At 43.0% G+C, this 12,975-nt stretch overlaps 1 protein-coding gene across 1 annotated transcript in view; it reads right to left on the reverse strand.

Annotated features, from left to right (window-relative positions):
• GGCX (gamma-glutamyl carboxylase) overlaps positions 1-12,975 on the reverse strand; it is a 95,022-nt gene that overhangs the window by 26,763 nt on the left and 55,284 nt on the right. The window contains exons 13-14 of the mRNA XM_082256925.1: positions 8,873-9,020; positions 2,651-2,846 (exon numbers count right to left, since the gene is read on the reverse strand). Coding sequence (XP_082113051.1) covers positions 2,651-2,846; positions 8,873-9,020 — 344 coding nt within the window. The remainder of the gene's footprint in view (positions 1-2,650; positions 2,847-8,872; positions 9,021-12,975) is intronic.

Consider the following 12,975-nt stretch of genomic DNA (forward strand, 5'->3'; position numbering starts at 1 on the left):
TTGCTTCTCATGCTAGAAGATACCTTTCTGCTCCCCTGTTTTTAGTGAAGTGGCAGCAATTTATGAAAAAAAACAGAAGCCGTTTAACTGGTGAACATGCTGAAATGTTATGCTTTCTGCACTATAATATTGTTCTACTTAACTGGGAGTATTGAAAGTGTAGTAGTATAGTACTAGTGTTCACTCCACTCCAAACCATTCCACTGTCTAGCTTTTGTCTAGCTTTTTTTCTAGCAGTTGTGCACTGCAATTTTAAATCGCTACTGCAGTGCAGTGCAGTCAGTGCAAAACAGCTAGAAAAAAAGCTAGACAGTGGATTGGAGTCAGTGGACTACTGCTGCAGTTGTCCGCCACTTACTGCTGCAATAATTTTAAATCACTACTGCAGTGCAGTCACTGCAGTAGTGCAATAGTGATTTAAAATTATTGCAGCGAGTGAGTACTACTGCAGCAGTAGTCCACTGACTCCCCACTGTCTAGCTTTTTTTCTAGCAGTTTTGCACTGACTGCAGTTAGTGATTTAAAATCATTGCAGTGAGTGCACTACTGACTCCTCCAATCCGCTGTCTAGCTTTTTTCTAGCAGTTTAATTTGCACTGACTGCAGTAGTGATTTAAAATCATTGCAGTGAGTGCACTACTGCAGCGGTAGTCCACTGACTCCAATCCACTGTCTAGCTTTTTTTCTAGCAGTTTTGCTCTGACTGCACTGCACTGCAGTAGCGATTTAAAATTGCTGCAGTAAATGAATGCACTACTGCAGCAGTTTATGCATCATTCACAATCAGATAATGTGAAACTGATGTCCCTGCAAGTGCGGTTTTCCTATCAGTTTTTATGCAGTTAAGGTGTGAAGAACGAGCCCTTAATGTTAAAAATGTTAACAAACAAACATTAACATGTTCAGTAAGGCCCCGTTCACACTGGGGCGACGCTACTTCCCGGGGCGACCTCGGAGCGGCCGGCACGGACTTCATAACATTGAAGTCAATGCAGGTCGCTCCGGGTCGCCCCAAAGAAGCTCCGGACCCTTTTTCTAAGTCGGAGCGACTTGTGTCGCTCCTATTAAAACGGGTCCACAGCTTCTCTATGCGAGGCGACCTGTCAGGCGACCAGGTCGTCTGACAGGTCGCCCCAGTGTGAACGGGGCTAACAGATTTGTGTCGACAATTGTGTTTATTTTGCAAAACTTTAAATGTTCAAAATATCGGCCCATATAGGCCGATACCAATATGCAATGGGCAAAATATCGGTATCGGCAATGAAAAAACTATATCGGTCGATCCCTAGCTGGTAGATGAGGTATTATACGGTAACTGGCCTACAATTGTTCCGTTTGCCAGGTGGCAGTGAAACCTGACGGTTTCTGAATTCCTCAATGGACAATAAAGAAATAAGTTTTAGGCAGCATCACCAAACACTGAGCACAGTTGGAAAGTTACCAGCTCTATCTACACTGAAACGCTGCTAAGCTAGATTACTGAATGTAAATAGAACATTCCTCCTGGCCTAGGAATGAGACTTAGTTTAGTCTTTACTCAGAAAAAATAAGAGGGAGCCCCCTCCTCTTTAAAATATATGAAAAATATGTTGACATACATCTGCTGTGTTATCAGACAGGAATTTAGCATTTTCTCAGCCTTCCTTAAAGTAAAAATTCACCCTAACAGTAAAATCTCCTAATCTACAGGCATACACAATCTAAGACTAACCTATCTAGCCCTGTAAAGAAGAACTCGCTATACATAACTTTTCTGAAGCTCCTCCGGTCTGGTCCCATGCTGAGCTGTCAGCGGCGGCTTCTCTGTGGAGGCCGGTGCAGAGGAGACAGCTGACAATGAAAGCCCAATAGTAACTCTATAGGGGACGTCACTTCTGACATTTCCCAGCCATTGTCGGCTGTCTCTTCTGCAGAGCTTCCACTGCTGGGCTGGAGACCGGACCAGAGCAGCTTCAGAAAAGCTATGTATAGCAAATTCTTCTTTATAGGGTTAGATAGGTTAGTCTTAGATTCTTGATGCCTGTGGACTTAAGAGGCTTTATTATTAGGGAGAACTCCCACTTTAACAGGAAAGTACAGTGTATTCATCGTAGGCATACTTTGTTTTAATCCTTTTACTCTTTACCCTAAAGTAATTTTAATATTACCTTCACATTTTTACGTTTGCTCTTCTATACTTTTGTAAAATTAACAAAAATAAAGACATGTAGTTTAATCACTACAAAGATCTCAGTGGCATCTCTTTGCCTATGCTTAAAGTCCAACTCTGGGCTGCATCATTCAGGACCATTCACTGCTGAGAAAGGACTAAAGAGGAAGAGGACCTATGGAGTCATGTGAACTGCCAGAACACATGAAAAGATAAGTGTAGTTGTCTATGCTGCAGGCAGAAGGAAGCATTTCCTCAGTCTCTTCTCCCCAGCGATCAATTTGCTACACTGCAACTTTGCAGAGCTTGAGCAATGTGAGAAGGGGGGGCTCATCTATGTCAGATATTTCTGAGCAGGAGAACCAAGAACTCCGCGGTGACCGGAATTTACATCTCTGAGCCAGCATCTTAGTCCAGCAAGCAGACACCGACACTGGATGCTGCATGAAATTGTTCTGTTTGCCAGTATCCCAACATAAACACCCAATTCCAAGCACTTACCTGCGACGAAGAATATAATACTTCTTATTGAAAAACCTCTCAAATCTTTCTACGATGGTTGCATTGCGCCTGCGTTCTGCTTCCTGAATTCGCTTCTGTCTTCGCAGGTATGTGAGAACCAGAGGGTCGGTGACATTGACTCCATCTAAAGTCCCTGAGAGAAGGGGCTGAAGTTCTGGTGGCAGCGGTGCACTCTCTATATGGCAAAGAAAGCAAAAGACACAGAACAAAAGCAGGTGTTAGATGGTAACCAATCAAATGACTTTTATTCTGCACAAAAGTCATGTTAACCTAAAACAATAGAAATATATGTAGCAGGTTTTCCAGGCCTGTGGCCTGATGTGGGTCTGCCATTGTTACCGGTTACCTTTCCAGCCCATGTGAGCTGCGGCCCTGGATGTAGAGACTGAGACATGGACAACTCCGGCATCTTGGTTTTGTTGTTTTATTGTAGCTAAAGGGGGTGGGAGAAGGGAATGAGTGGGATACTCCTTTAGGCTTCAACTATGTACACTTGGGACTTGGTTCCTGAAAAATGCCTGTTGGCGCTTCCTTAACGCCAGCCGGGGCCAGCCAACGCTCACTAACTCTGAGGATACTCCGTAGCTTAATAGAAGTGCTGAATCCTTGACTTAAAGTCCAAAAGATCCAGGACTGTGAAATTGTAGAACCACCGACACTGTTAAGCCCCGTACACACGTACCGATTGTCGGCCGAACGATCGGCCGTCTTTTGTTCGGTGCTGTTTTGTTGGTTGAAAAGTGCTCAAGACTGCACACGAATTTTGTCGGCCAACAACAACCAACTGCAGAAGTGAGGTCATGTTCTGGTCTACTTTTCGTGTGTTTTTTCTTCACTGAGCATGCCCAGTCTTGATCGTCACATTTTTGTCGGCCGAAATCTGTACTGACTGACGAACAATCGGCCGTTCTTTGTTGGCCAACAAAAATTTTAAAGCCTGCACACCAGATTTTGTTCGGCCGAAAAGCCGCAGTCGGTTGTCGGAAGCATCATACTAACAAGCCGACAATCGGCCGATCGGAGGTTGGCCGGATATTTATGGCCGACAATCGGTACGTGTGTACGGGCCTTTACACTGCAACAAGTCACTGAATACTTCCCTCCCGCCTTGCTTTGGCTTGAGGTAGTATGTTGTAAAACTGCAAATCCCAACTGGCACACTCTGTACAATTCAGGGCCCAATAGTAGGTGCCCCCTTTAACCTTAATCCTTGAATTCTTTGGGGTTCACTGTCTATGCACCCCCCCTCTGTAACTTCAGGGTCCGCAACCTAGGCACCCCCTTTCTACTAGCTGGCACTGGATCCCAGAACATCTTCTGGAGTGGTCCCCTTTAACTCTGTCAGACCCCCAGGGGCACTCCTCAGTACTCAAGACCTGTGTAGGCTTTCCTGGGGCTGAACCCCTCTCTCTCTCTCTCTCTCTCCGCAGGTTCTCTGCACACCGGATCCCCTCAGCTCAACTCAGCACTCTCTGGATTCTCAGGCGACACCTCGAGACATCCTCTTCCCTCAGACAGGAGGAGAGACAGCTGCACTCTCCATCCTGGGACTCAGCTCCTGCCAAAGACATCCTGTCATGTGCCACCCCCAAACTTATACCCACTCCCAGAATCCTTTGCAGCACAAGCTGCCTTCTGGGGTAGTTACAAGCCTGGATGTGTCCCCTGATTGGGTTTCCTCCACCGCCCTATGAGAAACCTCTCACAGGAGCCAGTGGGGAGACTCCCCCCTTCCGCAGGCACACCTGGAAACCATGACACCCCCCGACTAAATAAATCACAGCCCTGCGGTTAGTCAGACAAGGCCCACTATACCTTTACCTAGCACCTACCTGTAGGGTGCTACATATAAAACTGCAAATAAAAATACGCCACTTGAGAAATTGCTTTCTGGTAAACTATGCAAAACAATAATAATATTGGAAATAATATCTAAATAATTAGATTTAAACTAGAAACAGATAGTACAGAACATTAGAATTACCACAAGTTCTGCGAGTGCATCAGATTTCTTTAATATCTCAACATGCCTTGATCTCCATTTGACTCTGCCAGAACCCTTCAACAAAACTAATCCACAGCAAGTATGGCAAGTTTCTCTGCTACAAGCACATTCAAACTATCAAGGCAGGTCTGAGTCCGAATGGTGACTTTCTATAGTAGGCTTTCTATATGTGGGACACAGCAAGTTTGGGAAAAGCAGTCCAGCCTCACAACCAGCAGCTCTCTGTTTAGCTGTAATCTGGTGATCTGAGTGGATTTGTGCACTACAGCAATGCCTGGGTGAGAAACTGAGAGCAGATAGACAGTGTTGCATCTGTATTTCGGAATCTCATTTTTCAAGTGTCAGAGACTATGTCTGATACCAACTGCCCCCATTGTGTTAAAGCAGATCTTATCCCCCAAAAAACAATGTGATATTACAACCTATCGGTACAATGTGGTGGCTGCATTCATTTTCATTTTTTGCCTTTATTTGTATTTGGTACACCTGTGAATACCACAATTCCTGTCCCTAGGAGGCTACACTCTCTTCTACTGCATTTATGGAAAAGTCATGGCTGCCACTCAGCCTGGACTCCCTCCAGTCACCTGTCCTCCATCCATCTCATCAGAATGCATGTGCTCCCATTGTGGAGACTCTTTAAAGGTAGAGTTTGGGTTTGCAGATATCAGGGTGCCTTGCCGTGGCCTGCAGCTTACACATGTATTTGCAAACGTGTGGTTAACAGGTTAATTCTGTTGGTCGCTGGCTGGTTGGTAAGTAGTGACTGGAAATACCCTTGCTTTTTTGATCTGCCTTTGCCCTTCCAGTGCTTCTTACTGTTAAGACCAGTTATAGGTGGGGGAGGTGACCACTTTTTGCAATACCGTTTATATTGGTCAGGCAACGCACTGACACCTTTGCTGCCATTGTGCAATGTGCTGGGTGTTTAGTGTGACCCTGTGCCTTTAAGGAGGGGTGGGCTCCCTCCAGTCACCTGTCCTCCATCTATCTCATCAGAATGCATGTGCTCCCATTGTGGAGACTCTTTAAAGGTAGAGTTAGGGTCTGCAGATATCAGGCTGCCTTGCCGTGGCCTGCAGCTTATGCATGTATTTGCAAACGTGTGCACCTAAACCCCTGCTTTTAAAGCATACTGTTGGACAGGTTAATTTAGTTGGTCGCTGGCTGGTTGGTAAGTAGTGACTGGAAATCCCCTTGCTTTTTTGATCTGCGTTTGCCCTTCCAGTGCTTCTTACTGTTAAGACCAGTTATAGGTGGGGGAGGTGACCACTTTTTGCAATTGGACTTCAAACATGTCTGCCTTTGTTTGTTACATAGGAAGGGTGGTGGTGGGAGGGATGATGTGATTGGTAGTTTACACAAAAAAGATAACATTGTTTGTGGTTACTGTTATGCTTACAGAAATGACAAGGGCGTTGCATTTCTCGCAAGATCAACATGTAGTGATCCCCTTTGATGTGGCTGACTGCCAGTGATCTTGTGTAACCATGATGAATAGTCTTCTACATGGACATCATTGGTAGGAAAAGCGAAGTACTACTTAGCTGACACATTATTGCCAACGGAAAGGTTGTGTTTCTAATTGCTAATACAAGCAAAGTCTCAGAAGCATGCCTGGTATTTATATGGCCAGTACCTATATACTGGGTGCTTGTAATAACTTTAACAATTAGAAATGATTGTTTATCCTTAACAATTGTTTATCCTTAACCACACAGTCATACAGCGATCAGCCACAACATTATTTAACTTACTTGTGTTGCACTGCTAGCAAATAAAAAGTGCAAGTGCAGAACCAAAAAAAAAAAGACAGTGGAAAATTCATGAAAAATCCACAAAGTTAATATAGGTGTTCAAGAAAGCAACTTAAAAGTCCCAAATAATTTAAAAGTGCTATGTGGAAAAGTCCATAAACCGAGGGAAAAATGTGTGTAAATACAGTTACAGTGACATAAATATTCTCACAGATGAAAAGATTCTTCACCACTTGTGTGCACCCACAGTTTCAAACTGCTTACCAGATTTTCAGACCTCAAAAGAAGGTGGTCTGGCTTTACTTTTATGGACACACAGAGGAAGCTCAGGAGCGAGCATGTAGGAGTGTCCCAATAGCAAGCCACTTGTTATAGGGGCACTCAGCAGGAGGGAGGAGACAAAAGCGCCAGCGGGGGGGGGGGGGGGGGACTTGAAAAGAGCACGATTGGAGCTGCTCTGTGCAAAACCATTGCACAGAGCAGGAAACATAGAAACATAGAAACATAGAATCTGTCGGCAGATAAGAACCATTTGGCCCATCTAGTCTGCCCAATATATCTGAATCCTATGAATAGTCCCTGGCCCTATCTTATATGAAGGATAGCCTTATGCCTATCCCATGCATGCTTAAACTCCTTCACTGTATTTGCAGCTACCACTTCTGCAGGAAGGTTATTCCATGCATCCACTACTCTCTCAGTAAAGTAATACTTCCTCATATTACTTTTAAACCTTTGCCCCTCTAATTTAAAACTGTGTCCTCTTGTGGTAGTTTTTCTTCTTTTAAATATGCTCTCCTCCTTTACCGAGTTGATTCCCTTTATGTATTTAAAAGTTTCTATCATATCCCCTCTGTCTCTTCTTTCTTCCAAGCTATACATGTTAAGGTCCTTTAACCTTTCCTGGTAAGTTTTTTCCTGCAATCCATGTACTAGTTTAGTAGCTCTTCTCTGAACTCTCTCTAGAGTATCTATATCCTTCTGGAGATATGGCCTCCAGTACTGCGCACAATACTCCAAGGGAGGTCTCACCAGTGTTCTGTACAGCGGCATAAGCACTTCTCTCTTTCTACTGCTTATACCTCTCCCTATACATCCAAGCATTCTGCTGGCATTTCGTGCTGCTCTATTACATTGTCTTCCCACCTTTAAGTCTTCTGAAATAATTACTCCTAAATCCCTTTCCTCAGATACTGAGGTCAGGACTGTGTCAAATATTCTATATTCTGCCCTTGGGTTTTTACGCCCCAGGTGCATTATCTTGCACTTAGGAAAATATGACAGGCTTGTTTTTTAAAAAAAAACAAAAACCTTTAAAATCACTTGAAACTACAGTAGCTCCTCTATTGGATCAGACTACATAGGCCACCTTTCTCTCCCCACAGGCATCAATGAGCCTTGACTTCCAGTGATACTGTAACCCGTTTTCCTTCCTTGGAGCATTTTTGGTAGGTCCTGACCACTGCAGACAAAAACATCCCACAAGAGCTGCCGTTCAACTTCAGGGGTAACATGTTCATTTGCTACCTAATATATCCCACCCACTTTCGGGTGACATGGTCACAAGATAATCAATGTTATTCACTTTATCTGTCAGTGGTCATAAAGTTATAGCTGATCGGTGTATAAATAACAATGGTACTATAGTTTTTTTTTCCCCCCCTTACAAAAAGTATTACACATCTTTGACACGAAGCATAAAAAGACCTTCATTATATTCTGTGTCTGTCTTGCGAAGTGTGCCGTTTTCTGTAGCAGACAGGTTTAAAACAAACCCACCTCCACCCTTTTCTCTGGCACCTACCATGTATATGCACCCCTAGGGCAACCAGTACTGCCCAACAGTGCTGCCTATCAGTGCCCATACAGGCTGCCCATCATTGCCACCTATCAGTGCCCATAAATGCTGCCCATCAGTGCCGCCTATCGGTGGTGCTTATCAGTGCTGCATATTAGTGCCGTCTCATCAGCGCCCATCAGTGAAGGAGAAAACTTACCCATTTACAAAATTTTATAAAACAGAAACGAAGAAAAACTTTTATTTTTTCAAATTTTCTGCTCTTTTTTCATTTCTTTATCAAAAAAAAAAACAGTGGTGATTAAATACCACCAAAAAAAGCTCTCTGTGTGAAATGATAAACATTTTGTTTGAGTACAGCATTGCATGACCACGCAATTGACATTCAAAGTGCGCCATCGCTGAAAGCTGAAAATTGGCCTGGGCAGGAAGGGGGTGAAAGTGTAAAAGTGACCTGTATTAAAGTGATTAAGGTGTGGGGATAGGAAGGGACAATCACATTGCCTTCCCATGCAGCACCTAAACTCTGAATGGCAAAGCCCCAGAGTTCACAGATAAAGGTAGGACATTTAATTACTGGAATTTTTCTAAATGGGTTTACTGCAAAGGGATCCAATCCTCTAAACCCCTTCATTACTCACCACTGCCATTTTCCACCTTCTCTTTTAGCTCCTGCAGGCGGGTGAGGTTCTTCTCCAGGGTCACAGCTGTGGTGTTAATATACAGATACATGTAACACGAGGGGCCCGAAGACACAGTGAACACTTTGTGGTACTCCCCACCTGGCAGCTGAAACACAAGCATGTGATACTTGACATCTGGGTATATGAAAATCAAGGATTTCTCAAAAAGATTAATGTCCACAGGCATTTCCTAATAAATATGTGAAAAAGAAAAGTGCGCTGATCCGTGATATGCTGCTCCCAGATAAAAATAAGTAAATGCGTGTAATTGGTGGTGCGCTATATCTGAAATATGTGCAAAAATGCAAACAAATAATGTGCAACCTCAAATATATACAATATAGGTGCAAAACTCTAACATATAAATATATGTGAGAAAAAGTCCCAAGACACTAATGTGTCCATGTTGAAACAATTTTCGGTGATATGGTTGGTGATGGATGGTGTTCAAAAGCAATACGTGACTTGAATTCCCTCCACCTGTTAGAATTCCTCCTTACCGGACGGAATGAAATAAGTGCTCTCCTTAAAGGAAACAAACAATCCCAGGTGCTCCCAAATCAAAAGGTGCTCCCCACCGTGCGTATAAAGTAGCCTGCTGGGCTTCTTACCAGATGGATATAGATAACATGCGTAATTGTATCCCTCTTGGACGGGTATGTCTCTGTATCCAATTGGTCCTTATCAGCCTCTGGTGGATATGGACACCGAATACTATTTCGCTGCTCACGGGCAGATAAGATCCTGTATTCCGATGGCACTGGTAGCCGCTTATGGTAAGCGGTGGGAAGGATCGTATCGTTCCAGCATAACATGTAAAAAGGAATGACTGCTATAGTGCATTATCCTTAGTGTAAACAGATACAGAGACATACCCGTCCAAGAGGGATACAATTACGCATGTTATCTATATCCATCTGGTAAGAAGCCCAGCAGGCTACTTTATACGCACGGTGGGGAGCACCTTTTGATTTGGGAGCACCTGGGATTGTTTGTTTCCTTTAAGGAGAGCACTTATTTCATTCCGTCCGGTAAGGAGGAATTCTAACAGGTGGAGGGAATTCAAGTCACGTATTGCTTTTGAACACCATCCATCACCAACCATATCACCGAAAATTGTTTCAACATAGACACATTAGTGTCTTGGGACTTTTTCTCACATATATTTATATGTTAGAGTTTTGCACCTATATTGTATATATTTGAGGTTGCACATTATTTGTTTGCATTTTTGCACATATTTCAGATATAGCGCACCACCAATTACACGCATTTACTTATTTTTATCTGGGAGCAGCATATCACGGATCAGCGCACTTTTCTTTTTCACATATACATATATACTATTCAAGTAGCGGCAGATCCATATGGATATCTTTGAATATTACAGTACACGTAAACTGTTAGTAGAGGATATTTTCACTACAACCACCTATGAGACCACAGACTTGAGAGGCATCTTCATGAGATTAAAAAACATAATGGTGTCTGAATTACATGCCTCCTGGGACATAGCGTTTCTTGAGAAATATGTCCAGGAGAAAATGGTCCCTAGAAGTCTGCGGTGGAGTTTATACCCAGACCAGGGAGACCCAGATCTCAAGGAATGGTTCCATTTTTTTAATGGAGCAGGCATGGGCTTATTAAATTTCCTCATTGATAGGAAGAGAAAGAAAGTTTTAAAATTAAATAAAGAAATATTAGAGATCAAGGAGAAACTAAAACCGTCTATGCAGGAGGAAGCATATAAGGTATACAACCAGGAACTAAGAGAAATACTAGCTATGGAAGATGAAGAACAAAAAGCCAAAAAAAGAAAGAAATACCTGAGGGACTTGGAAGATTACCAGGCCTCAAAGGTATTCAAATGGCAGTTAAACCTCATAGTGGAAGAGGGAACTGAGCTAGAAACTCAAAATCCACTAGGAGAAGGGACTTCCCAGAAAAGTCTGGAAACGTTTGGTTTCAGAGAACCGAAGGACGTACCCAAAAAAGAGGTGAAAATCTGGGAACCTCCTAAAAGAGATGCTGAACAACAAGGGCAAAGAGGAGTTGATAAATTTAAACCCTTGAGAGATAACGGTTCTATTCAGAACATGAGACAGCAAAATGGGGGTAACACTAATAATAACAACAAGAGGGACAAAGTGAGACCTCTCAGACATGATTCCTATAGGAGCAGACAGGAGTATCGAACCAACTCGAGGGAAAGACAGCCCAGGAGATCGAGATCTCGGTCACCAAGAAGAGTCTCAATGGACTATATGGGTAATTATAATGACTCTCCGCATACGCCTCGGGTTTATCCCCAATACACCCAAAATAGATACGAACCCTTACAACATAATGGATATGAAGAAAGGGAAGAGGTGTTTGAACCTCCACAGACCAGAACACCTATAAAAAACAATAAGAAGAGTTTTTTAGGACAGGGCCCAAAGAAGGGCAAAAAAAGAAGAAAATAATGAGAGGATGCAGAGGAGGTTCAAAGAAAAGAATTAAGAATCATGAAATTCAAGGAATCTTCAACCTTAGTAAGGTAGATCTTTCTGACTCTGAAAAACACACACTGAGCAAAGGGTTGAAATATGCCCCAAAAAAACCCTTAAATAAGTTTGAGACATTCGTGGACATCCACAAATATGTGAGGAAACTTAACGTGAAAAGACATTTTTTGTCAAAAGCTGGTGAGAGGAACTATGTCTCCTACCAAACCTCCACAATTATTCCTTCAGGTCTTAAGAATGCCTCACTTTTTAACCCTCCAGTAGTCCCAAGTCATCACGTTACTGTATTCAGGGACCTTGTGCTTAAAGAATTGGAAGAGAAAGAGTTGGAATTTAAACCCCAAGGGGATCTACAAAAGGGTATTAAATCCCTTTGTGAGAAGAAGAATCTTGTGATTAGGCCAGCAGATAAAGGTGGGGGGATCGTGCTACTGAATAAGGATGACTACATCCAAGAAATGGATCGATTAGTAGCAGACCCAACCACATATGAAGTCTTGAAAAGTGATCCTACATTCATGTATAAAAAGAAGCTGGAAAAACTAATACACAAGGGTTTTGACATGGGAATTTTAAATGAGAAAGAAAAAGAATTCCTTGTCCCAGTCTCACCGAGAATTCCGACTATCTACTACCTCCCAAAGGTTCATAAAAGCCTAGATAACCCACCCGGGAGGCCCATAGTTAGTGGGATTGAATCCATCACTTCGAGGATAGGAAAGTATGTTGATTACTTCTTGCAGCCATTAGTACAAGAGACACCCGCCTTCCTTAAAGACACGTCTCAATGCATCAAAGACATTACCGAAGTAGAAGTTCAAGGGGATGTACTGCTGGTCACGGCTGACGTGACATCACTATATACCATCATACCACATGAAATGGGCTATGAGGCCGTTTGTACTTTTCTCGATGCTAATCAAGAAATCCCGTCCAAACAAAAACAGTTCATCTTGGATCTCCTAATTTTTGGGATGGATCACAACTATTTCTACTATAACCAGAATTTCTATCGCCAGAGAACAGGGGTTGCCATGGGGGCAAAGTTTGCCCCCAGTTTGGCCAACCTGTTCATGGCCCTCTGGGAAGACCGAAATATCTTTACTAATCGTGTCAAAGAACTGGTCATTTGGAGGAGGTATATAGACGACACGTTGCTTGTGTGGCAAGGGGACGCAACATCTTTGAAAATTTTCATGGATAACCTGAATTGCAATAATTGGGGCATCAGGTTCACCTACCAATACAGCAATACCTCCATCAACTTCCTAGATCTGGTGATTTATCGAGAGAATTCGGGCTTTGCAACCCGATCTTTCTTTAAACCGACTGATAGAAATGGCTTTATAGCCATAGACAGCTGCCATCACCCCAAATGGCTCAGTTCGGTTCCTAGGAGTCAATTTAGGAGAATCAGAAGGAACTGTACCACGAAGGAGGACTTCCAGCAACAAGTGGGAACCCTAAAACAGAGGTTTGTTGAAAAAGGGTATGACATCTCCGAATTAGACAGAGAGATTGAAAATGTCACCCCTTTGGAACAAAAGAACCTAG

Source organism: Pelophylax lessonae (genome assembly GCF_965119305.1).
Source record: "Pelophylax lessonae genome assembly, chromosome: 4".
Classification (NCBI taxonomy): Eukaryota; Metazoa; Chordata; class Amphibia; order Anura; family Ranidae; genus Pelophylax; species Pelophylax lessonae.